General features: G+C 39.4%; 1 protein-coding gene and 2 long non-coding RNA genes across 6 annotated transcripts in view; 1 reads left to right on the top strand and 2 right to left on the bottom strand.

The window, feature by feature from the left end:
• Window positions 1-14190, top strand: part of cnnm3 (cyclin and CBS domain divalent metal cation transport mediator 3) — a 16361-nt gene extending 2171 nt beyond the window's left edge. For 2 of the 4 annotated variants that reach the window (XM_016681729.1, XM_016681728.1), the window contains 9 exons: window positions 2036-2212; window positions 3898-4055; window positions 6451-6594; window positions 6671-6829; window positions 7704-7873; window positions 8758-8854; window positions 9740-9870; window positions 10338-10464; window positions 10708-14190. In XM_016681729.1, the coding sequence (XP_016537215.1) occupies window positions 2036-2212; window positions 3898-4055; window positions 6451-6594; window positions 6671-6829; window positions 7704-7873; window positions 8758-8854; window positions 9740-9870; window positions 10338-10464; window positions 10708-10757 (1213 nt within the window). In that variant the 3' untranslated portion in view covers window positions 10758-14190. The remainder of the gene's footprint in view (window positions 1-2035; window positions 2213-3897; window positions 4056-6450; window positions 6595-6670; window positions 6830-7703; window positions 7874-8757; window positions 8855-9739; window positions 9871-10337; window positions 10465-10707) is intronic. The other 2 variants (XM_007571973.2, XM_007571972.2) reach the window with 2 other exon arrangements.
• Window positions 14090-22133, bottom strand: part of LOC107838656 (uncharacterized) — a 10068-nt gene continuing 2024 nt past the window's right edge. Inside the window, exons 2-3 of the long non-coding RNA XR_001664732.1 lie at window positions 18466-18471; window positions 14090-15835 (exon numbers count right to left, since the gene is read on the bottom strand). This is a non-coding gene — a long non-coding RNA (uncharacterized LOC107838656). The remainder of the gene's footprint in view (window positions 15836-18465; window positions 18472-22133) is intronic.
• LOC107838657 (uncharacterized) lies at window positions 16815-17632 on the bottom strand. The gene is made up of 2 exons (XR_001664733.1): window positions 17268-17632; window positions 16815-17131 (listed from the first exon to the last, which is right to left on the bottom strand). It is a non-coding gene; the product is annotated as an uncharacterized LOC107838657 (long non-coding RNA).

The raw sequence follows: 22133 nt of genomic DNA, 5'->3' as shown, positions 1-22133 counted from the left end.
TATATATATATATATATATATATATCGGATATTGATATTGACCCAAAGTTTTAAACCCTAAAAATTGTTATAGCATATTGATAAAAAAAAGTGTGAAGAATGGATTTTATTTATAGTAGTAATTTTTTTCTTGCTTATTTTTTAACAAACACACAGACATTTGTTCTATGTTACTTCATATTTACAGAAGGTCTATGTAAGAACTGCAAGGTTGTTTAAAAAAATTTAGATTTTCTAAACAATTAAAATTTTATTGTGAAGGTTTGAAAAAAGTTGAATCTCAAGTTCCTCTGCTGTGTTGACAGACCAAACAGACATCTGGCTCAATGGTGGCAGACTCAGCAATAGCTGCAGGCGGAAACGAGTGGAGGTTGAGGACTTCAGTCTCCTTGTCTTTCTTCTTTCTCGACAGAAAAACGTCCATGTTGGATAGACCAGTACAAGTAGAAAAGAAAAATGGCCACACTCGACAGATTATTAGTCACATGTTTGGCTTTACTCTGGAGAGGTTTTTGTGTTTTCTGTTTCCTTAAAGCAGCTAAAAATGCTCTCACGCCAAGTATGTGGGTCAGAAGCTGAAAAGTTTGGATTAATCATATTCATATTTAGGGTCATCGCTCATCCTGGCCTTTTTGTATTCAGATCACAGCAGGATGGGAAATATAGAAAAAGGAACAGCCAAGTAGCAGGAAGTAACCTTTAATTCTCAAATAAACATTGATCCATTCAGGCATGATACCTTTACTTCAAACATATTAGAAACTTAGTGGTTCAACTGTTGATTCACAGTATGTCTGAAGCCTGAAGTGGAAAAGCTGCTTAAAGGGACGGTACATTTCGGTGGAATACCTGACCCAGATTGGAGAGAAAAAGATACGCAAGACGATACTAAGCAGACTTCTACCGTGTTAAAGTTTAACAACAGAACCGAGGACATGTCTGCTGAAGCCTTTAGCTAGGACTGACTGCTGGATTCGCAGTGCCGGATAGAGAATAATTTGTTGTTTGACTTGTTCCAGTAGAGTTGAGACATGTTTGAACTAGACACCCGCAGACTGAAGACGAGGAATCTTCCCCAGGCAGGAACGTTTTCCAGGAATCGGTGTCGATTTCTTGGAGGCAGTCTCTACCTTCCTCGATTTCCAGAAGTGTAGAAACAGATTGCCTGAGTAGATACAGTGGTGTGAAAAAGTGTTTGCCCTTCTTCCTGATTTTGTGTTTTGTTTGTTTTTTTCTCTCATGTTTCTCACACTTAAGTGTTTCAGAACCTCAGGCCAGTTTTATTTAAAGACAACACAAGTAAACACAAAATGAAGTTTTTAAATGAAGATGTTTATTATTAACGGAGGAAAAAACCCCCCAAAAAAACAGACCTACATGGTCCTGTGTGAAAAGTTAAGAGATGTACCGATCCAATGTTATCTGTATTTGTCTTGATAATTGAAAAAAATTCTACATTTGGTATTGGTGACAATGTACAAGATTCATAAGGGCAGATCTATTCAGTCTAATTCTAAGCTTTATTATTTATTTTACCTTATAATTAGAATTCCTAATTGCACTTTCTAACCCATTTGAAAAAAGGTTTATTGCAGTTAATTTTTACATGTTTGAACAAGCTTGTGAAGCTATTGGTATATTTAAGTGTGTTATGCTGGTGCAGAGTTATCAAATAAATTTGTAACTCAGTACATTTATGACTGTGTTTAAAAAAACAAAATGTTTCAAGTCAGTCCAGCACTTTCTTGCTGTATCGGATCGGTGTCAGGCGATACTAAACCTCAGATATTGGTACTGGTATCGAAAATGAAAAAAGTGGATTGGTGCACCCGTAGAAATGGTAATCTGGGATGTGACATTAGAAAAAGTCTTCATGTTTCAGCTGATGATCTTCTAGAAACTTTGCGTCAAAGACCAGTGAGACGTTTGGACTTTGATTTTGAAGACTAGAATGATCTGGAACAGGTCTGATTGACTTCATTGAGAAGATCATATGTTTGCTGTTACTGACCCATGTTTGTGTGTGTTTGCACAGCGAGTTTGTGAAAGAGGAGTTCAGCCGTGGGATGCTACGCACCAAGACGGTGGAGGACATCCTGACTCCCCTGAAGGACTGCTTCATGCTGCCCAGCTCGGCTGTCCTGGACTTCTCCACCATGTCGGAGATCATGCAGAGCGGATACACCAGGGTGCCTATTTATGAGGAGGAGAGGTTTGTGTTTAACTTCTGCTTTTTTTTTAAACGTACATTCCATCATTTTGTTTTCTTCGTCCATCATCTTTATCTGAGAAGAAAATATGTTATTTATTGCGTCGTTGTCGCTTCCAGGTGTAAAAATCAAATAGTTTTGAGTTATTGCTTAGATTTTTCTGTGGATTACCATAATATCATCCAGCAGAAGTATTTAGATATTTTTGTGCCAGTAGTTGTGGGACTTGCAGTAGTTTTTACTCACAAGAAGTTTCTTTCACATATAAACAACTTGCAGATGCTGTTTTTCAAACACCAGAGGGCGCCATAAACAACAAATATAATTCGCAGTTTTAAGCTTGCTAATTTTTTTATCTGTTTATTGTGAAAGATAGTATCAGCTGTGTAATATTGATTTAAAGAACTATAAAGAAAATAAACTTCTTTTTATCGTTTTGGCCACTTTTCTGTAAAAGTGAATGAGGAAAAGTTAGAATTTTCTCATTCTTACTGAAGAAACTTCCCAGAAGGCTAAATCAACAGAATGATTTCTAGCAGTAATGAATAACTTCTGCCGGAAAATGTTTTTTTAATGAGCGACTTCTCATGGAAACATTACAGAACCCTGGTCAGACGGATCACTGTTGGTCACATCTTAACGTGTCTGAAAACATTTTAAACTCTGTCGTTCTCATGCACTAACCTTTTTTTAATTTGCTATTTTTTAGGTTATTTTGTGAAAAAGAGCAAATTTATAGCTGTGTTTAATAAAAATAGCCAATATGGACAAGAATTTTCTTTCCCAATTCTCTTTTATTTAGTTTAATTATGACAAAATATGAAAATATACTCTGAAGGTCTCTGTCTAAATGAAACTATATGTTCAGGGAGTTTAAAATCACTGAGGGTGTGTAGATTGAACAACACGTAGTGTTACAACTAGGGTGCAGCGATTTCAGCTTTCTAGTCAATTCCGATTTTTGACCAATGTTTTTTTTGTCTGAAAAGTTGATTTTTATAATTTTTTTCCTCATATATTGACTGATTTTCCAAATTGAAGGAAATCTGGACCAATTCGTCGACACACTCCTACCTCTAAAGCTGGTTTAACACAGCCAGGGTTTTTCCTGAAGAACTTACTCACCTCCCCTAATGTTTAAGACTGCAGTTACAATGCAAAGCACATGGCCATCCTGGTGAATCAAAACAGATGTGTTCAGGTAAAACGGGTAAAAGCAGGACTGAAGCTTACAAAAAATTGGAGGTTTCAATTTTTGAAAGCTGGTACAGATTTCAGTCTGCTCCATTTTCTCTTTAAGATCGATAAAAACCACAAAACGGGTTAATTCATCCTTTCTTGTAAATCAAAGCTTGTTGACAATAAAAACTGTAATGTGAAGCAAAGAGCAGCTCAAGGTTCTGTGGTTGTTTCTAACTCAATAAATCCCTAAAAATCTAATAAACATTTCTAGCCATTTCTAGATGGCAAATTCTAAGCTGATTTTCTATCATGTTACAGTAAAAGTGTCATCAATGGGACTTTCTGGGAATCAGACTTTCACCTAGAAATAAAGCCGACGGCTCCATGTTTGAACTTTTCATAAGGAATGCCGTCAACCTGAGGACCTGTTTGAAGACGCAGCCGCTTGCTTTGTGTTGGATCCCTCTGACCGACACGTTGTTTGTTTGTTGTTGTTTTTTTCCAGGTCCAACATCGTGGAGATCCTTTACGTGAAGGATTTGGCGCTGGTGGACCCGGAGGACTGCACGCCCATGACCACCATCACCAAGTTCTACAACCACCCGCTGCACTTCGTCTTCAACGACACCAAGCTGGACGCCATGCTGGAGGAGTTCAAGAAAGGTGAGCTAACATCTGAGTGACCAATCAGAGACCTTTCTGTTCTCACTTCACCCTCTACTCTCTGCTTTGACTTTGCATTTATTTGCAACACAAACATTGCAACACTAGATATAATAAAAAGATTTAACAACAAAAAATAAGACCCTAATCCTTAACATGAATGAAAAAAGTTATGTTATCTTTATTTTTAATAGATAGAATAGCTATATTTAATAGATTAAATCTATTTTTCTTTTTTTTTTCTTAGTAAAAACAAAATTAAAAAATGCAAATATGTTTTTTTTTTTTTAGGTAGGGACTAAAATTGTCCACAGTATTAAAACATCAACAGTTATCTAATTTTTCTGTCTATATAATATATTATCACAGATGTCTATGTTAATATCCCAAACATGTACTAGTTGATCTGGTATATCAGAAAATATAATCACATAATGGAAAACAATAAAAACAGCCAACTTTGATTAGATTTTAACTTTGAATAGGATGAAAAAAATGAACCAAACAGAAATCAAATGGTAACAGTAAAAATTATTAATAATTGTGAGGCAGTGGCACAAAAAATGCCAAAGGGACACAGATTGCTCTATGCAGTTAATGTGTATGAAAGACTTGAAGAAATAAAATGAATCACCAAAACATTAAAATTTCACCCTAAAAAACCCATCACACCTCACAGCGTACGGTATCTGCATCAACAGCAGATAGTTGAAAAAGTAAAACTGAATCAAAGCAACCGAGAGAAAGCCCTGAGATCCAGCAGGGATCTCAGGTCATTATAAACATTTCCTAGCTGCTCTCTAATGCAGCATGACGACCGCACTGAGCATGTGCAGAAAGCTCTGCGCTGACTCAGCAGCTGCTGCAGCTGCAGCTGACTGAGCAGGCTGGAAACACTGAGAGCTTTCTGCTGCAGGAGGGAGAGAGAGAGAGAGCGTTCAATGGGTCGACGCTTCTGATTGGCCGCTGCTTAGAAAAAGCAAAAAGCAGTCTCTGAGCTCGTCTTGGAAGTAGCTAAACTTAGCCGCAAATCTGCTTAGTTTGGGAAATTTGCTTAGCCCTTATTTTTCTGATGATGTGATTTTTCTAGTGGCAGACAATCCAAACTGTTAGCTTAGAGAGGAAAATATCCGTAACAGGGTTAAAATGTCTGCAGAGGAATGTGTTATCCAGCATTTTAATTCAGAATCGGAGGTTGAGTTTCAGTTCTGAGCATCAGACTGCTTTAATCCAACAAAGAGAAACGACTACCAAGAGCAAAAATGAAAACAGATTAAAAGAAATGAACACAATGAATAATTTGTTTTAGGCAATGTAAAAAATGAAGATGCAGGACTTCATAAACGTAACTACAGAATTAGAAATTCTGCCTATTAAAGGAATATACGGGTCTGTCATAACAACAAGTTTTGCTGGATGATAAATTGTTCCAGAATTTATTGCGATAAACAATGATGATGTTATATTGAGACTTTTTTTAAAGTAATATAATGGCAGTGGTATGATAATGCAAGAACACATTCTCAAAGATCAATAAACTTTAAATTCTAATAAATTTATTTATTTATTTCAAACAGACAGAAAAGACAATCAAGAAAGAACTAAAATAAAATAGAATGGAACAAACTAAAGAAATAAAAGTTAAAACAAATTATTATGCCCAAGTAACATACAAATTTTATATTTTCTGTTCAAAAAGGAACAGGTAGAATATACAATATCTTATAATGTCCTGTCCCTTCCAATAGAGGTAACACTGGAACTGGAAGACATTTTGAATAACCAAAATAAATAAACAAAATAACAGAAATGACAAATAAAATGAATTATGAAGTCGTGAGACCAAAACACCAAACTGAAGACTTTTATCATCCAGTTTTTGTTGGAAAGAGAGAAAAAAGAAAAACAATAAATCATAAAAACGATTAAATTTTCTCATTTATCATGTGACTAGTTGATTTGCTACATTCATATTCACATAGCCATGTACAAAAGCCTAGCAGTTGTCATGGAGACAAGGGGACCCCCAATGTGAATCTCTGTGCTCCAGTTCTGTGATCTTTGGACATTTAAGTGTAATCTTAAAAAGATGCTTCAGTTACAAACCAGGACTGGTTTGGGGTTCCAGTAAGTCTTTACTCAGTGAATTTTATTTTTTATACTCATTATTTTTGCTCCATTTCCAAGGACTTTTACACACACTTTAGTAGGGATGAAAGTAAACTGCTGGCCTGTGTGTGTGTGTGCGTGCGTGCGTGCGTGCGTGCGTGCGTGCGTGCGTGCGTGTGTGTGTGTGTTGGGTCAGACTTTTGTTGAGATCCAGAACAAGCAGGTAACACATTGTCTAACTGAGCTGAGTGATGAAGGTCCGTCTCTGTGTCTGGTGTTCATGTAGGCAACTCTCACATGGCCATCGTCCAGAAGGTGAACAACGAGGGCGAGGGCGACCCGTTCTACGAGGTTCTGGGTCTGGTCACCCTGGAGGACGTCATCGAGGAGGTCATCAAGTCTGAGATCCTGGACGAGTCCGACGGCTACTGTGAGTGTCTGGGAAAACTTTTCCTGCCGCTGCGGCCGTTTGTTTCTTTGTTAAAACTCCCGTCTGACCTCCACAGTGGACAGGAAGGTGAAGCGTCCGATGACTCCTCTGGAGATCCCTCTGGAGCCTCGCGGCTCCCACGAGGAGTTCTCCCTTTTCAAGCCTCCAGAGGGAGAGCCCAAGATCCACACATCACCACAGCTCCTGCTGGCCACGCACCGCTTCCTGTCCAGAGGTGTGTGCAAAATGAAAAAAGGTTATTCAAACAAGAAAAAAAAAAAAAAAAAGCTAGCTCAAAAGTTGTATTGATGGGTTATAAACCTGGCTTTCTAGTTGAAACTTTTACATGGGGATTGTAAATTCTTAAAAATTCTTAACTTTGTGCATCCAAAATATCAAATCGATTTAAAAATACATAAAATATCTTAAATACCGTAATCCCATATCTTAAGGTTTGTTGTGGCAGGACTATATTTATTTTTATATTCTTGTGTATGTAGTGTTTTTTGTCAGACAAAAGTTTGAGTCTCACACAGACATTTTCATTGCGTTCGTTTACTCGAGGCAGAAGGTAGCTAGTATATTGCTAGCAAGCAATATACTCTTGCTAGCTGGCAAGAGTATATTAGCAAAATAACTAGCTAGCTAGTTATTTTGCTAATATATATATCCATGATGGAGGCAAAAAAGGCATGGTAGTTAGCTAGTTTTTTTTGTTTGTTTTACCAATGATGGAGGCAAAAAAACTAACTAGCTAGCAATATTATTTTACGTATAGCGGCACCTACTTACCCATGATAGAGGCGACAAAAAAGCCCTGCTAGCTAGCTAGTTTTTTATTTGATCAGTTATGGAGGCAAAAGAACTAGCTAGCAAGAGTATATTAGCAGCTAGTTACATGTAAACAAAACAACTAGCTGGCTATTTATTATTTTTTTTGCTTGTCCATGATGGAGGCAATGTCCAAAAATTGATTAAAATGAGAGAATAAAGCACTCTGGTGGGGTTCCACTTCAGTAGGTGTACGAATGGGTTGTGAACACTCTTGATGATAATGCTGTGATAACGATAAAGACGCTGAAGTTCTGTCTTGCTGTTTCCACCTTCAGAAGTGGAGCACTTCAGCCCGGCTCGTGTGTCTGAGAAGGTGCTGTTCCACCTGCTCCGCCACCCCAGCGTCAACCAGGAGGTCCACTTCGACCACAACAACCGACTGAGCCCAAGCCACTACCTGTACACCCGCAACCACCCAGTGGACTACTTCATCCTCCTGCTGCAGGTACAAAGTGCCAGCTCAGCACGACTGCAGGGTTCCCATGGCAAAAAGTCTGGACACCACCACCTTAAGGCTCCACACACTTCATCCGGATCTGAACAGTCGACGTTGGCTCACATGGTTTTGGGGCTGTTAATTTTTGCAGACACCCTTTCACACCGCGGGGTTCCCCCATTCCCAACCTGCATCCTCTATTGTGCTTTTACAAAATGGTCCACAGAGAGATGTGGTTAGCAGCCATGTTGGCCACAAACGTCTGACCAATCACACAACACCTCTCATTGACATAGACGCATGACAAAAATTGCATGTAATGGAGAGCAGATATTTTGCTTCAACGCATCCGCTTCCACTATCCGGCCTTTGAATCCTCAGGAGACATGGATACTTTTAAAGAACGTTCATCAGACTCTGTGGGGAATTATGTACTTTTGTACGAGTCTTTACTACATAGCTACACAAACCGTCAAAACCATCAACTCTTGGATGGGGTTGACGGAGGAAACTGTTTGCAGAAAGGTGTGGCGCTCTCTCTGTGACTGTTTAGTAAAAGCAAAACGGAGGATGCAGGAAGAGAGTGGGAACCCCGGCGGGTAGTGAGGTGACGTATACCGATGTGGGACGGTTGTTCCCCAGGTGGTCTGCTCTGTTGAATACAGACGTCCAGGAACCATGTGACCGCACGTTGACTGTTTGGCTTCAGATGAATTATGAGAGAGACGTCAGGGAAAGACGGGGAAATACACCAAGATCCCAGACTTGGTCATTTGTAAATGTTTTCACATGAACATTTTTAACAATTAAAATAAAATAAAACCAAATCAGTTTCTTGTTATTGAGGCAGTTACAGCAGAGCTTTCACTGACTGATCGCTGTCTGGTTGTCAGGGCCGTGTGGAGGTGGAAATCGGCAAAGAGGGCCTGAAGTTTGAGAACGGGGCCTTCACTTACTACGGAGTGTCTGCTCTGACGCTGCCCTCTTCAGGTGAGATGATAGATTGCAGTCTGTTTTCACTGGAAGGCCTTCTAGTCTGTGCTGCTCACTGTCTGGAGCAGTGGGACGCAGTGTTTCATATTTAGATGACTAAGTATTAAATAACATTTTTTTTAAAGTTTCATGAAGTCATTGACATCAACGTTTCTTAGAGGAAATCTACTTGAATACAAGCTGAAAGAATTATTTAAAAATTAAAATGATTAATAACCAGTTAAGTTTATTTAAGAAATTCTAATAAGCCAATCACACAATTCTCTTAAACATTTTGGGACACTAAGGTTTACATGAATGAAATAAAATGTACCGTCGATCCCACTGTGTTCCTGCTAACTCTGGAAAAATCTGGGAAAAGCTTTATTGTTTCTCCTGTTGTCTTCTTGTCCTTTTTTGTCTTTGCTTTTGTCCATGTTTCTTTCTCTTCCTCTGATCATCTGTCTTTACTTCCACTTCCCTGGCTTGCAGATGCTAAAGTCTGTGTGCTGTAGAAACAGTCAAGTTTAGCATTTCCTATTTTAAGTTGACGGCATTAGACTGGGAACTGTGGAACCTTGAGTTTGGAATTGTAAGGACGTTCGACATGGAAAACTACGTAGGAGACCTCTGTAAATTGAAATATTCTAAGGTTTATGGTTTGTTGTGCTGGTTGCCACGTGAATTAACTGCTTTATCAAAATCTAAAGTCTTCCTTTATTGTTTTATTCTTTTCCTCAGTAATAGTTTTGTTGCCCAGCAATGTGTGTAGATGAGGCTTCAGCAGACGGGCTGATTCTGAAGGAGTCACATCTAGAATCCTGTGGTTTGATGAAGGATCTCTGTGCAGTTTCAGACTGTGTGTGTGTGTGTGCGTGTGTGTGCGTGCGTGGGTGTGCGCAGTTCACCAGTCTCCGGTGTCAACCCAGCGGCACTCTCCCAGGGACCCCTTTGAGTCAGCAGACACCACCAGCCCGTCCAGCTACTGTCCCGACTACACAGTGCGAGCCCTCACTGACCTGCAGCTCATACGGGTGAGTGGGCGTGTCCACTGGGACCCCTGGGGGACACTTAGGGGACACCTGTCCTCCTGTTATTAAACTGGACTGAACTCATTTGTAAACATTTTTGAAGTTCAAAGTTTTCACAGCTGCTTGGAAACAAAACTTTTTTTCTATCCTTCTTTCATCCTTTCATTTATTTGTTACATTTTTCTTTTTCTTTGTATCTTTCAATTTTTGCTCTCTTTCTCTTCTTTAATCTTTTTCCATTTGTTTTCGCTCCTGTTTCGCCTGTTTACCTCCTATCATTATTTCCTCTGCCGTTTTCTTCCGTCGTCTTTTTTTTCTTTTTTCAGTACTTTCACTCTTTCACATTTTTATTTTTGACTGCATTTGAACTTCAAACCAACATTTCTCCTTCGCCACATGGATACCGCTAACGTAAGCAGGTCATCTAATGTCCGTGACGTTAACCAAGCGGCCGTCTCGTTGTGCTGCAGGTGACCCGTCTGCAGTACCTGAACGCCCTCATGGCGTCGCGGGCGGGCCACAGTCCAGACCCTCCAGAGATCAAGATCCTGCCCAACAGTCAGACCAAGCTGCTCAACGACAGAAACGCCACACCAGGTAGCTTTGCTCAGAACGCTGTCTGACCTGCTGGGTCCGCTGCCTCGCCACACCTGCAAACATTTCCCCCCCTCCTCTTTCTGATGCCTTCGTAGTGTTTTTCTGTTTTGTTTTGTTTTTTTCGTTCTTTTTTTTTTAGGAATGTGCTTTCCTGTTTTTTTTCCTCCAGCTGAACTGAATTAATTTTCTCTTTCTCTTTCTTTTCCCTCCTTGCGTGCCTCCTCTTGTCTCTGGCCCGCTCAGAGTTTCCTGTAAACTTTTCGTTCTTTGATACCATTGAGAACTTCTGTTAGAGGGCTTTGTATGCATGAGGTAAATCCAACCTTTAGCCCCAGTCACTGACTTACTCACAGACACCAATCCTGTCCTGCTGCAGGCTGACACATTAACCCCCTCATATCACCGATAAGCCCCTCTGAGCGTTCTGTCTGTACTCTAATCATGTGGACCTTTGTGGAGGCAGGAAGGTAAATGTGTCTTTACTTTTCTACTCCTTGTTCTTTGCTCTGTCTTTAAATCACTTTCCCCTTTCCTGTCCTACTGCAGCTGCAGCAGATGCTCTTTATTCTGTTCAGCCTCTGTTTCCCCAAAACAAAGATATAGTAATGTATGATTTAATTAGGCCACAGATGGTGATGAGCCACGTCTCTCTGGTGTCCATATTGGAGGTTCAACATGTTTAAAGAAAACTTCTTAAACTTGTAGAAAAAAAGTTCAAGCTTTCTTTCTTTATGAGATAAATCCTTGTAAAAGTGCCTCAAATTCAGTTCCATGTAAATTATGATTGTTATGTAAATAATATGGCTGCTCAATCATGAGGTGTCATTATTATTGGGAGATGAGGAGAAATACTTTTATCTAAATATCATACTGGCTTTAAATGATTGAATTACAATTACTTTAGCAATCTGAGCAGAAAGAAACTCCTCCAGTGCTTTGAAAACTATTTCATCAGAAAAGAAATGAAGCTGATGACCTCCAATATGTCCGCCCGGGGGAGCCGAGCCGTCGCCTTAGAAACAGTAGACAACAAACAGAGTAGATGGCTCCATCTTCGTCTTCTGTCGCTCTGGTCGTCCCTCCCCTGTATGTGTGAGTGCTGCCATCCCTGTCCTGACCTCAAGCCTCACCCCAGCTCTCCTCTGATTGGTCGGGTTCCACAGGTAGCAGCAGAGCCCAGGAGAGCTCCACAGAAGAGGAGGCTCATGGGTAGCACAGGAAACATTTCTGGTTGGATCGTAGTTATTGGACCAGACTGGAGAAAGAGAAAGTGATTTTTTTTCTTTTATTTAACTAGACCCACTAACTCACACGTCGCCATTCCTTCATGTGATCTTTAGTGATTATTTTATACATGTATGTACATATGTCTGTATAAATATAAATATAGAGTGGTAAGAGAAGATATGTTACCTTAATGGAATTATTTAGTTTTCTGCGTTAATTGGTCCTAAATGTGATCTGAGCGTTTCCTGCTGCGAACCGGAGACTGAACCCTTTGATTGGATAAAGTTCCAGAGAACGGCTTCGTCTGCTTCCTCAAGACGATTCAATGACCCTGCGCGTTCCCATGGAAACCTAAACCGGGGAGTGCCATCACATTCACAAAAGAGACACCAGAGGAAAACGGTGCATTTAAATGCATTCGAATAAGAGGAAACCAGGTCAGAATGTCTGAGTTAGAGCCGTCGTTTGTCGGGATTCCTTTGGAATTATGAAAATAATTGTTTCTGTCATTGTAAAATGTGGAAAAGTATCCCAATTATGTTTTTTTGGTTATTTTTTTCTATATATATCTCAGATCAGACAATTAGCATCCAAAGATTCATCATTCTCTTTGTTCCTTTACTTCCACAGAGGGAACAACTAAACTCTGGTTTTTCAAAGCCATTTTGGGGGTTAATGAGGAATATTCAGGTGGTTATGAATTCTGTCTTCCTGCATACTGGACTCTGGATGTACCTGTAGTTTATTGTCTCTGTGGTGTCCTGCCACTGGTCAGACCATGTCCAGCTCCAGTGCTTCAACAGGACTTTTCCATCAAACAGGTTCTGCTGCTAAACTGGGCGAAGTTTGCTGAGCAGGAATTAGCTTAGCCCAACGATTTGTGTCGAAGCTGCCAATAAGATCGGAGGAGTTTGAGGAAAGTGAGTTTTCTGGGGAAAAAAATGCAAAGAGGAAATAGTAGAAGAGAAAATAAATCAATATATAATGAAAAAGAAAAAATACATGAAGTAAAAAAAGAATATAGAAAAGCTCCAGAAGAGGATTAGGCCCACTGGGAAAAATAATTCTGATCTTTTTTTTTTCTCAGAAATTCTAAGAAAATAAGTCAAAATTATTATTATTTTTTTTCTTTTTCAGTGGCCCTAATCCTCTTCCATTAAAGAACTAAAATACACACTATGAAAAATGTAATAAAATAAAAAGACTGATATGATTTGAAATAAAGGAAAATTAAATAAGTTGTGTTAAACTGATCCTGTTGAAAATAACCAAATATTAATTTATGTTACACTGTATCATCAAATAAATTGAGAAAGCTCTTACTGTTTTTGTTTACTACAAGTAATATTTGGCATGTAAATTACTTCAAGCCATTTATTTATTCTTCGTTTATCTATGATTATGCCAGGTTCTGTCCTCCGTACGCCTCCATGTTTGTTCTGGAGAATGTAGCGTCTCACCTCAGATTTCCAAAAGTTTGCCAACATTTTCCTGATCCAGTTTGTTCCCAGACAGGCGGAGTTGGAAGGCTCAGCAAGATGAAAACAGAAAGACATTTTTTGCTGTACGTTCATTCAGTCCATTCAGCTGAAAGTCTTGCTCTCTCTCGCTCTCTCAGCCTGAATGAACAGCAGACATGCCTCGACATGCAGAACCCAGGCTGCCTGAGAGATGGAGGATCAGACATTTACTGCATTTAGTAATTCCCAGTTTAGCACCAGAACTGCTTTGGTGGAAAAGTAACTTGATGTGATTACTTGGTGCCATTTTTATTTTATTTTATTTTATTTTATTTTATTTTTTTTTATTTTTTTACCTTGCTCATGGTGATCGTTCTTTGTGAACTTTGTATCCTCTGAACTGGACAGCTTACACAACATTAAATAATGTCATTTCTAAGTAATTTTTGAATGAATTAGAATATTCCCTGAACATTGTTTTTTATTTAATGTTTTTGAGTCAAACGTCGCTCACATTTCTATCACTGACTGCTCTTTAAAAGAAAAACAATAATCAACTCCGGCTGACTTCTACTCATGTCTTGATGTCAAGTTTCACTTCCATTCTGATTTTTCAAAGAGTGTGTGTGTGTGTGCGTGCGTGCGTGCGTGCGTGCGTGGAGTAAGTGTAAAATGTTCCTGACTCTTTTTGGAAGTGCAGCTCATTTTAGAGGAACCTGTTTTATGTTATGGAGGCGGTGCCTTTTCCTTTTTCTTTTTTCTTCTTTCTTCCAGGTTTAGCTCATTGCACTAAACTGTTGCATTATCATTTCGTTTGTGTACATATCCAGGTGCCAAAGTTACATTTGTGTCTGCATCTGTTTTGTCTCTCAGTGGAGATGTTAGTGATGATTTTAATCCAGTATTCTGCATTTTATTAGATGAGAGGAGAATCCTGATTTTTTTTCTTTCTTTTTTTTTCTTTTCTTTTTTTGATTGTGAAGTAAAACAGATCTTGCATGTGGTCGACATTTCAGGGTCTGATCAGAACTGTAAGGCCTAAATAACATGATTTCTCCATTAGTGGAAAACTGTTTTCATGCAGAAAATTACGGTTTTTTTGGGGTGGAATGTTTATCAAAATTGATTTAAATAAAAGTTAGTTTCGAATGTAACGTGTTGATTCTGAACGAATATTAAACTAAACCAGGTTTCTGCAGCCTGCGGTTCTGGAGCAGCTCCACAATCACACTTTTAAAAAATTGGCTAAAAAAAGTTAAATGTATCTAAAAATGGATCCAACAACAAACAACATTCTACAACAACATTCTGCTGCATTTGTTTAAAAAAAATGCTAGTTTTCTTATGTTGGAATTGGTGCTTTTTTAAAATCATAATTTTCCATGCTCATCAACATCCCATAGAATTTTATTTTATTTTATGTTGCCAATTTTTATAAATGGGCTCTTTAAAAATGACTTCTTTTTTTACAGTAGATATTAATAATAAAATGAGAAGCAGTCTTGTTTTAAAAGTTCTAGGCTCTAAGTTCGCATTTCTATCCGTACTGAGGATAAAAATGACTCTCGACTGTGACGGTTGCAGATCCATGACCTGGATTAATAAGTGAACGTGTGGCTCACCCATGAGAACAATCACACCTGATTGAAGAAACTACACTCTGTATTATTTAAAGTGTTTGTCGGATCCAAAGCGCATTGAGAAATCAGTGCAGATCAGATCTGAAGCAGCTGGGGTCCTATCAGAGTTTCTGTTGGTTTCATATCTGAACCGTCTGACGTGAGGGAACCAAATATGTTGTTCTGTAAACATTTATTAACCTGGTTCCATCAGTCAGACTTGAACGCTCAAAGTTTGGGTATCGCTGGCAATTTAAGCACAAAAATCATTCAGTTATGTTACGCAGCATCTCTGATTGAACTGTTGGAGGAAACGAGGTAAAACTGAAAAGTGGGTTTGCCTGTTGCTGCTTCATCAGGTCGTTGGTGGAAACAGCAGAAAACTTTAAACTCGCTAAGCTGCTGAGTGATTTTAGCTCTGCAGGTTTTAATTCACAAAGAGTCGGCTGTAAAATCATGATAGCTTTGATGATGTAACTGTGAATCATCCCCTTATAGGTTTGACAGTTCAGAACAGATTGATTGGAGGTACGGAACATGAGTAGGGCCACTAAAGAAAAAAAAAGGTCTTTATTCTCAAATTCTGTCTCACCATTCTGACAGTTTTTCTGACTCGCCCTCATCCTCTTCCATAAAGGGGAGAAGGCTAACGCTGGACAACTTGTTTTTAAATGATTTTTTTTAATCAACATTGGAAAATGAAACAACTTGAATCCTCTAAATATTCCACGCCAGGTGTTGTTACGAGGATTAAACACTAAAATCCAACAGGGGGCGCTCTGAACCTAACAGAGCACCAACTGGAAGGTGAATCAGAATCTTTAACATTCTTGTGAAACATTCATGCATTTGTTTTTTGGGCATCATTTTGTGCCTCGTTTGTCACGTCGTCCACATCGAGGTTCGTCTTTCGGTTGTCAACATTCCATGACGTCTCTTTGTGTCGTTTTGGGTCAAACTTTGAATATTCATGTGTCAACAGTTGAGCATCCAGTTGTTACTCATTGTATGTTGATGGACTCGGTCATTGTTGCACATACATAAATGATTTATATCAGAAATAATCTCTAAATAAGGAGTTTAATTATTTTAATATATTAATGAAAAGGAGGATATTTTTGAAATGTGTTTTAAGAAGAAGGTTTGGATGTTTGCAAGTCTGTCTTATTTGAACAGCATAAATAAAAGCAGTGGGAAATGTATTAATTTTAAGAGGGGAAAAAATTCTAAAAGTTGGATGGAAAACCTTTTAATGTTTTGTTCATGGTGAGGATTAATTTACCTTAACATGTTAGCTTTCACTACGTATGTTGGGGCTTTGAAAAATTCACATTTAACTGGAGTCCAAATGGGATGAGCTGAAGCAGATTTGAAGTATCCGTGTCACTTTGGATGCTCTCCTGTTCTGAATAGAGCATGTGTGTTGGGATCAAGAGTGAGGATTTCATAGAGCTAGTTTAAAATCTAAATGAATTAGTGTTTTAGAAATTCTATCTGCTAAATCAACTGGCTGGGATCATATGTGCCAAAAGCTCCACAAGTTTGAAGGTTGTAAAAGTTTGAGAAAATGTGTAAAATATACGCAACCTTGGCAACTCCTTCAATTGAGGTAGCAATTAATAGGTTAGTTCAAATCTCCAACAAAACTTGGAGATTCGAAATACATTACAATATATATTCTCCATTAGCCTGAAGCTAATGATTCCAAAGAGATTGGAAAGCAGAGCACAACTTTTAGATTTTGATCTGTTCGAAAACCGGGACGCGTTCCGTGGATTTTCTGCCCCCGTTCCTTTAAATCTGGCTGAAGCAGATGATCATGGCTGCTTTCACTCCAATGCAAGGGCGTAGGTTTGGTCTAAGTTTTGGTGGGGACCTTGACCCCCCCCTCCCCCCCCCGCCGGCAGCACAGTGAAATGCCGAAGAGCACCGAACATTTTTGAGAAGGGGGGGGAAACCACATTGGCTTAATAACCCCCTCCCCCCAACCATAACCATATCATACATCTTGTGTATACAACCAGATACAGTCATACTCAGCAGATCAGTTCAAGAACACTTTACTTTTTCCTTTACAAAATTCAGCAAACGTTACAAGTAAGATCAAAAGAAATATCCTCTGGATACTCCCTGGTCACTGGCACTCACACTGACTGCCTCCTATAGAGCAAACAAAGCGTAACCTGGTTTGTATTCACACTAGCTTAACTTAATTTAAGACTAACACTTCAAATGCCATATTTACTGAGATAATTTCACAGTATATTTCATATCTGAGAACTAACACCTCACCTGGAGCCCTGAAGCTCCAGCCACCTCTCCATCGTTCTGCTCTGCCCCTTGCTCTGCTGTCTGAGCATCCTATGTGAAAAAATATTACATAATTAACAGACCTATTCTACCTCACACTCAGTGCTGACCTTACTAAACACCGGACTTTACAACAAATGCGTTGCGTGATAGATATCTAACTTATGGGTCCACTCACTGTACTTACAGCCGACGTAGCGAAATAACTTCTAATGTCTGTCCTTTTCTTTTTTGGTGGCGACATGGTCTCGGAGACCCAGAAGGAGACGCGTGTGCCCAGCTAGCCGCCGCCTTTTGCAGCTAATCAAAGAACGTCCGACGATTCAACTGACTCCCCCTCCCCCCACCCCCCCCACAGCACCGTTCCGACACGGTCTCGGAGGCTCATAATAAATGTCAAACTAAGAAGCTTCCGTTCCGCGCACCGCCTGTTGCTGCTAATCAAAGATCGTAGATCCACGTTCTTTGAGCCAATATGGCAAAAATTGGTCGGGACTTTTTCATATCCCGTGAATATTGGTCGGGACATGTCCCTACCGTCCCTACCCAAACCTACGCCCATGCTCCAATGTATTAAGATAGACTTGGGGAAAAAAATCCAAACCTAACAACGTGAGGAGGCGTTCCACAACCTGTCCAGATGATCCAGGTTGTCATGGAAACGAGTAGGTTGTTTCCTACAGTGGCTGCCGTGTTAGCCGTGTTACGTTAGCACCGTTCGTCTCTTCGTGTTGGAGTTGGATTCAGTGTTATTACATATCAACATTTTTTTTTTCCTCTAACCTGATTTCTGAGTAAATAGTTTTCAGTTGTCTCCTTTTAATTCTTAGAAGTGAATGTAGAAAGATAATCACAAACTGATCAGAGAAACTTGGAGTGTGTGTGTTGATGTGTGTGTGTGGGGGGGATGGGAGGATGTTTTGAAGGAAGAAAACCTCGTTTTAGGAATCTACAGCATATGATGTCCAGGATGTAGTCATTAGGTTCTCTGTCTCTGCGTTTAGGTACAACACTGTTACCAGAGAGAAGTTCCAGTTCTCCGGCTCTTATTTGTATTAAAGATTTGTTCGATCTGCTTCTTTTTGAGAATGCTGTTGGATTTGGTTTTGTTGAACCTTTTCAATACTTTCTTAGGAAATAAACACAATCATATTCTGAAAGTGTTGGTGTTTTTTTCCCCCCTCTCTTTCTCTGTGGTCACACAGATGGAAAGCAAGCACACATTGGTAAACCAAAGGGTTTTACAATGTGAACGTGTGCTTTGTGTTTTGTTTTGTTTTCTCCCACTTTTCACTTCACGTCTGCTGAATGAATAATACCAGAAACCTTGTGGTGGTTGTTTTTGTACAATGGAGGTTCCAGTCGTTTTAGAACCAGATCAGTACAAATATCTCTGTATGATGATGATGTGAAACTTATCAGTCCTTCAAAAGGTCGCCTTAATCTTCAGCTTCTCCTCTTGTGTTTCAGTTTGAATGGAATGTATTTGTTATAGTCACACACTAAGCTGAAGACCTTTAGGTTCAAGGACAATCGATCCGTTGTTCTCACAAGCCAGGTCCGTTTCCTGCTGAGAAAATTTTGATAATTATTTTTTAGATGCAATGATTGGGAATTTAATACTTGGAATGTAAAGATGCTGTATGGTGAAGAAACCAGAGGGCCAAACCGAGATATTCTATGATGAACTGACCAGCTAACATGGAACCAAGAAGCTGTGTCCAGTCAAGTCTAGACACAAGTTTTGGTCCACCTGTTTTATTTGCTTTAATCTTCCAGCAAGAAAGTTTTTCAGATGACCTGCAGTTTAGTTCTGGTTTCCAAAGAGGAACTGCTGATCATCCAACAGCCGTCTAGACTTGCACCTCGTTTCCAGAGAGCAGTACAGCAACGGTCGGTGAGGTTTGGTACGCTGCTTGGTCAAATTCAACAATACCTCATTAATCCCAGAGGGAAGTGAAAAAGTGAAACGTTACTGCAGCTCGTGTCATTTTCTTCATAGAATCGTCAGTCAGCTTAACAGTGAATCCAAAGAAGCCTCTGACTGAAGAGAGCAGTGTTGTATGACAGACTCATGAAGATGATGCTTTGGGTCTGAGTTCTACACAACTGACCCTACTGGACTCTTCCTGGGTTCCCTTCACTTTTAGGTCCTATAGGATAATGTAGAGTTTAGATTTATGGCTAAATAAATCTAAACCCGAAATTTGGGTCAGGCCAGAATTATTTGCTTGGTTGTCGGTACTGGTCGGGCTTCTTTGGAACGTTTAATAAGCCTGCAGTACATAAAGTACAAAGAAACCCAAAGGAGAATGCTTGATATAAAGTTGTGCTAATGTACTTATAGTCCAAGTAGAGTAGACAGCTTAGCCTGTTGAGGAAATACATTAGGATGCAGAAATTAATCAGACTGTGTGGTCCACGGAGGGGAGATGGGATCCTTTCAATCACACATGCCAGATATTTGCACCTGACTCAGCCTGCGGCTACAACAAGCAACAAGATGGAGCCGAAAGTCGCTAAACAAAAACTAAAATCGCAAGCTAAGCTGCTTAAGTGGTGGTCTGAAAACTAAAGGTGCAAAATCTTAATTCAAATAAAATCATGTCATCACAGGTCTTAAATTTTGTTGTTGCAGGACTTTAATCTCATATATTGCATATCATTTTTTTTCTTGCAAAACTTCACTGTTTGAATTGCACACACACAATGTCGTTGCATTCTATAATGGTAGCTGCTTCCGCTAACTGGCTGCTAATATACCCTAGAAAGAGCAAAGCTAGCTAAGCTTTTTTTTACTTCCATTATAGCAGTGTTTCTCAATTCCTGTCCTCAGGCCCCCCTGTCCTGCATGTTTTAGGTGTTTCCCTTTTTGCCACACACCTGAATTGTATGTCTGGGTGATTAACAGGCCTCTGCAGTACTTGATGGTCATGCAATCATTTGAATCAGCTGTTCTGGAATAGAGGCACATCTAAAACATGCAGAGCAATGTCTATGGGCCAGAGGACTGGAATTCAGAAGCACTGCATTATGGGAAAGTGAACATCATCCAATTGGCTGGACGATGTTTGTCTTTGCCGTTAGCAGGCTTCTGTTGAGAACCCATGTGATTTATTTATTTGCGATTTTTTTTTTTTGTAGTACATCTCTTTCTTGACACGTCTTGAGTTTACCCTAACCCCATAAAGTCTTAATTTTGACTTTTTAAGATGTTTGGCAAAATTTGCAGAAACCTGTAACTGTCATAGCATCTTCCTTCAGTATAAACCAAGATTAGAGGATGAAGCTAAGGCCACATGAAGATGGGCCAAGACCAACTCCAGTCTCTAAAACATCTTGACATGACTGACAAACGAACTGTTTGTTCTTCTTGTGCAAAACCTATGCTTGAGAGTAGAACATGTAAAAAGCAGTTCTGGTCAGAGTAACCGTCTGATGTGAAAGCATTGACATTAAAAATAGAAAACATCCTTAAAAGGCATTTTATTCATATTCATATCATGTTCTGTACTCCACGCAGGAAGTTCGCCACCTTCTGCCTCCATTTACCTACTGTCGAGAAAAGTCAAGCTCATCCCACTTCCCCATGCTGGAGATTTTAGTTTAATAGTAACAATAAATAAAGTTATCTTTAAAACTGATTACACAGGTGACATCAAGACCCAACAGTAGAGTCAGACAGTAATAAAATTAATCTGGTTGTGTATGTTGTTATTGTGTCCAGCAAACTTTGCTTTAATTCTACTTCTTTCTATTTAATCATAAAAAATCATAATCAGACAGAAAGAGAGTCATGGAACAGGAAGAGCAGATTTCCTGAAGAAAGAGGAAGAAAGCTTCCAGCCTGCATGTGGATAAAAATAGTTCAGATTACTCATTTCAGAGCATTAAAGGTTTAAAGAATAAAATCTAAACATTTTGAGTAATTGGATAAAACCCAGAATAAAATACTTAAATTAATAATGATAACTTATAATTAAGCCAATAATTAAAATTGGGTTAACCAATGGTTGATATTGGTTTGATTATAAGAATATTTACACTTACTCTACTTATGGAAGTACTTACAGGTGAAACAAGTAACTGTAACATGGTATCAAATAATTGGAATAATGGATTATTCTTGGTTTCTTTCCATTAATGTCTGTAATAACTCACATTATGATTATAGTAAGAGTAACTAATAAGTTATGGTTATTATAAAATTATAAATGAATGCTAAATCAGAGAAACTAAAAGGTTATAAATGTGATTTTGACATTGAACTTGAAATGCAGTAAAATGTGTAACTGTAATTAAAGGTCACTGATGATGTGTTGGAGGTACAGATAGTAGGTGAAAGGTCAGGGGAAAAGAGGAACTGATAGGAGAGCAGAGGTGACCAAGGCCTTATTGCTGAACTGTAACTTTCCTAAGAAAAGGTTAGATGCAAGAGGACTGTTGAGCAACCCTGGGACATTAGAACAGGCATCAGGTCTCCAAAACGGTGATGGATATGAGATCATCGGTCCAAGCAGTCAGCCAATGAGACAGGCACAGCAACAAAGCTAGCCAATGGAAATGCACCCAAAGGGTGGATAAACCCTTTATAAGGTGAGTGCAAAAGAGGAATCTTTGGTTGGATCCTTCAGGCAGCTTCGAGCCAAGATCGAGATGGACAAAGAACTCTGCAGCTGAAGAAGAGCCGGGGCCACAGAGCTGAAGACTGTTCTGCAGATGGGGACCAACCCGTTAGCCCCACAACATGTGGCTTCAAATTGCACTTCTCTCACCAGCTGGGTTCGAGACCCCAAAGACCAAGGCAAAGATGAAGATAAAGACAAAGATAAAGAACAAAGGCAAAGAGGAAGAACTGGTGTGTTCCTTCCATGAGACCATCTCGTCTACATCTCGATGGACCAGAAGGATGGTGAGACGAAGAGAAAGGAGCTACAGAGCTGCAAGACAAGAAGGAGAGGACCGCTACGTGCATGAGGAAGTCCCCCTGAGGCCCGAGCCCTGCCGCTCTAAGTCAGTACTCTTCCTGTACTGGGAGCCTCCTGCTGCTGCA

The sequence above is a fragment of the Poecilia formosa genome, unplaced genomic scaffold (assembly GCF_000485575.1).
Source record: "Poecilia formosa unplaced genomic scaffold, Poecilia_formosa-5.1.2 Scaffold291, whole genome shotgun sequence".
Classification (NCBI taxonomy): Eukaryota; Metazoa; Chordata; class Actinopteri; order Cyprinodontiformes; family Poeciliidae; genus Poecilia; species Poecilia formosa.
The sequence above is the reverse complement of the archived record's forward strand: the minus strand, read 5'-3'. Positions and strand labels throughout refer to the sequence as shown.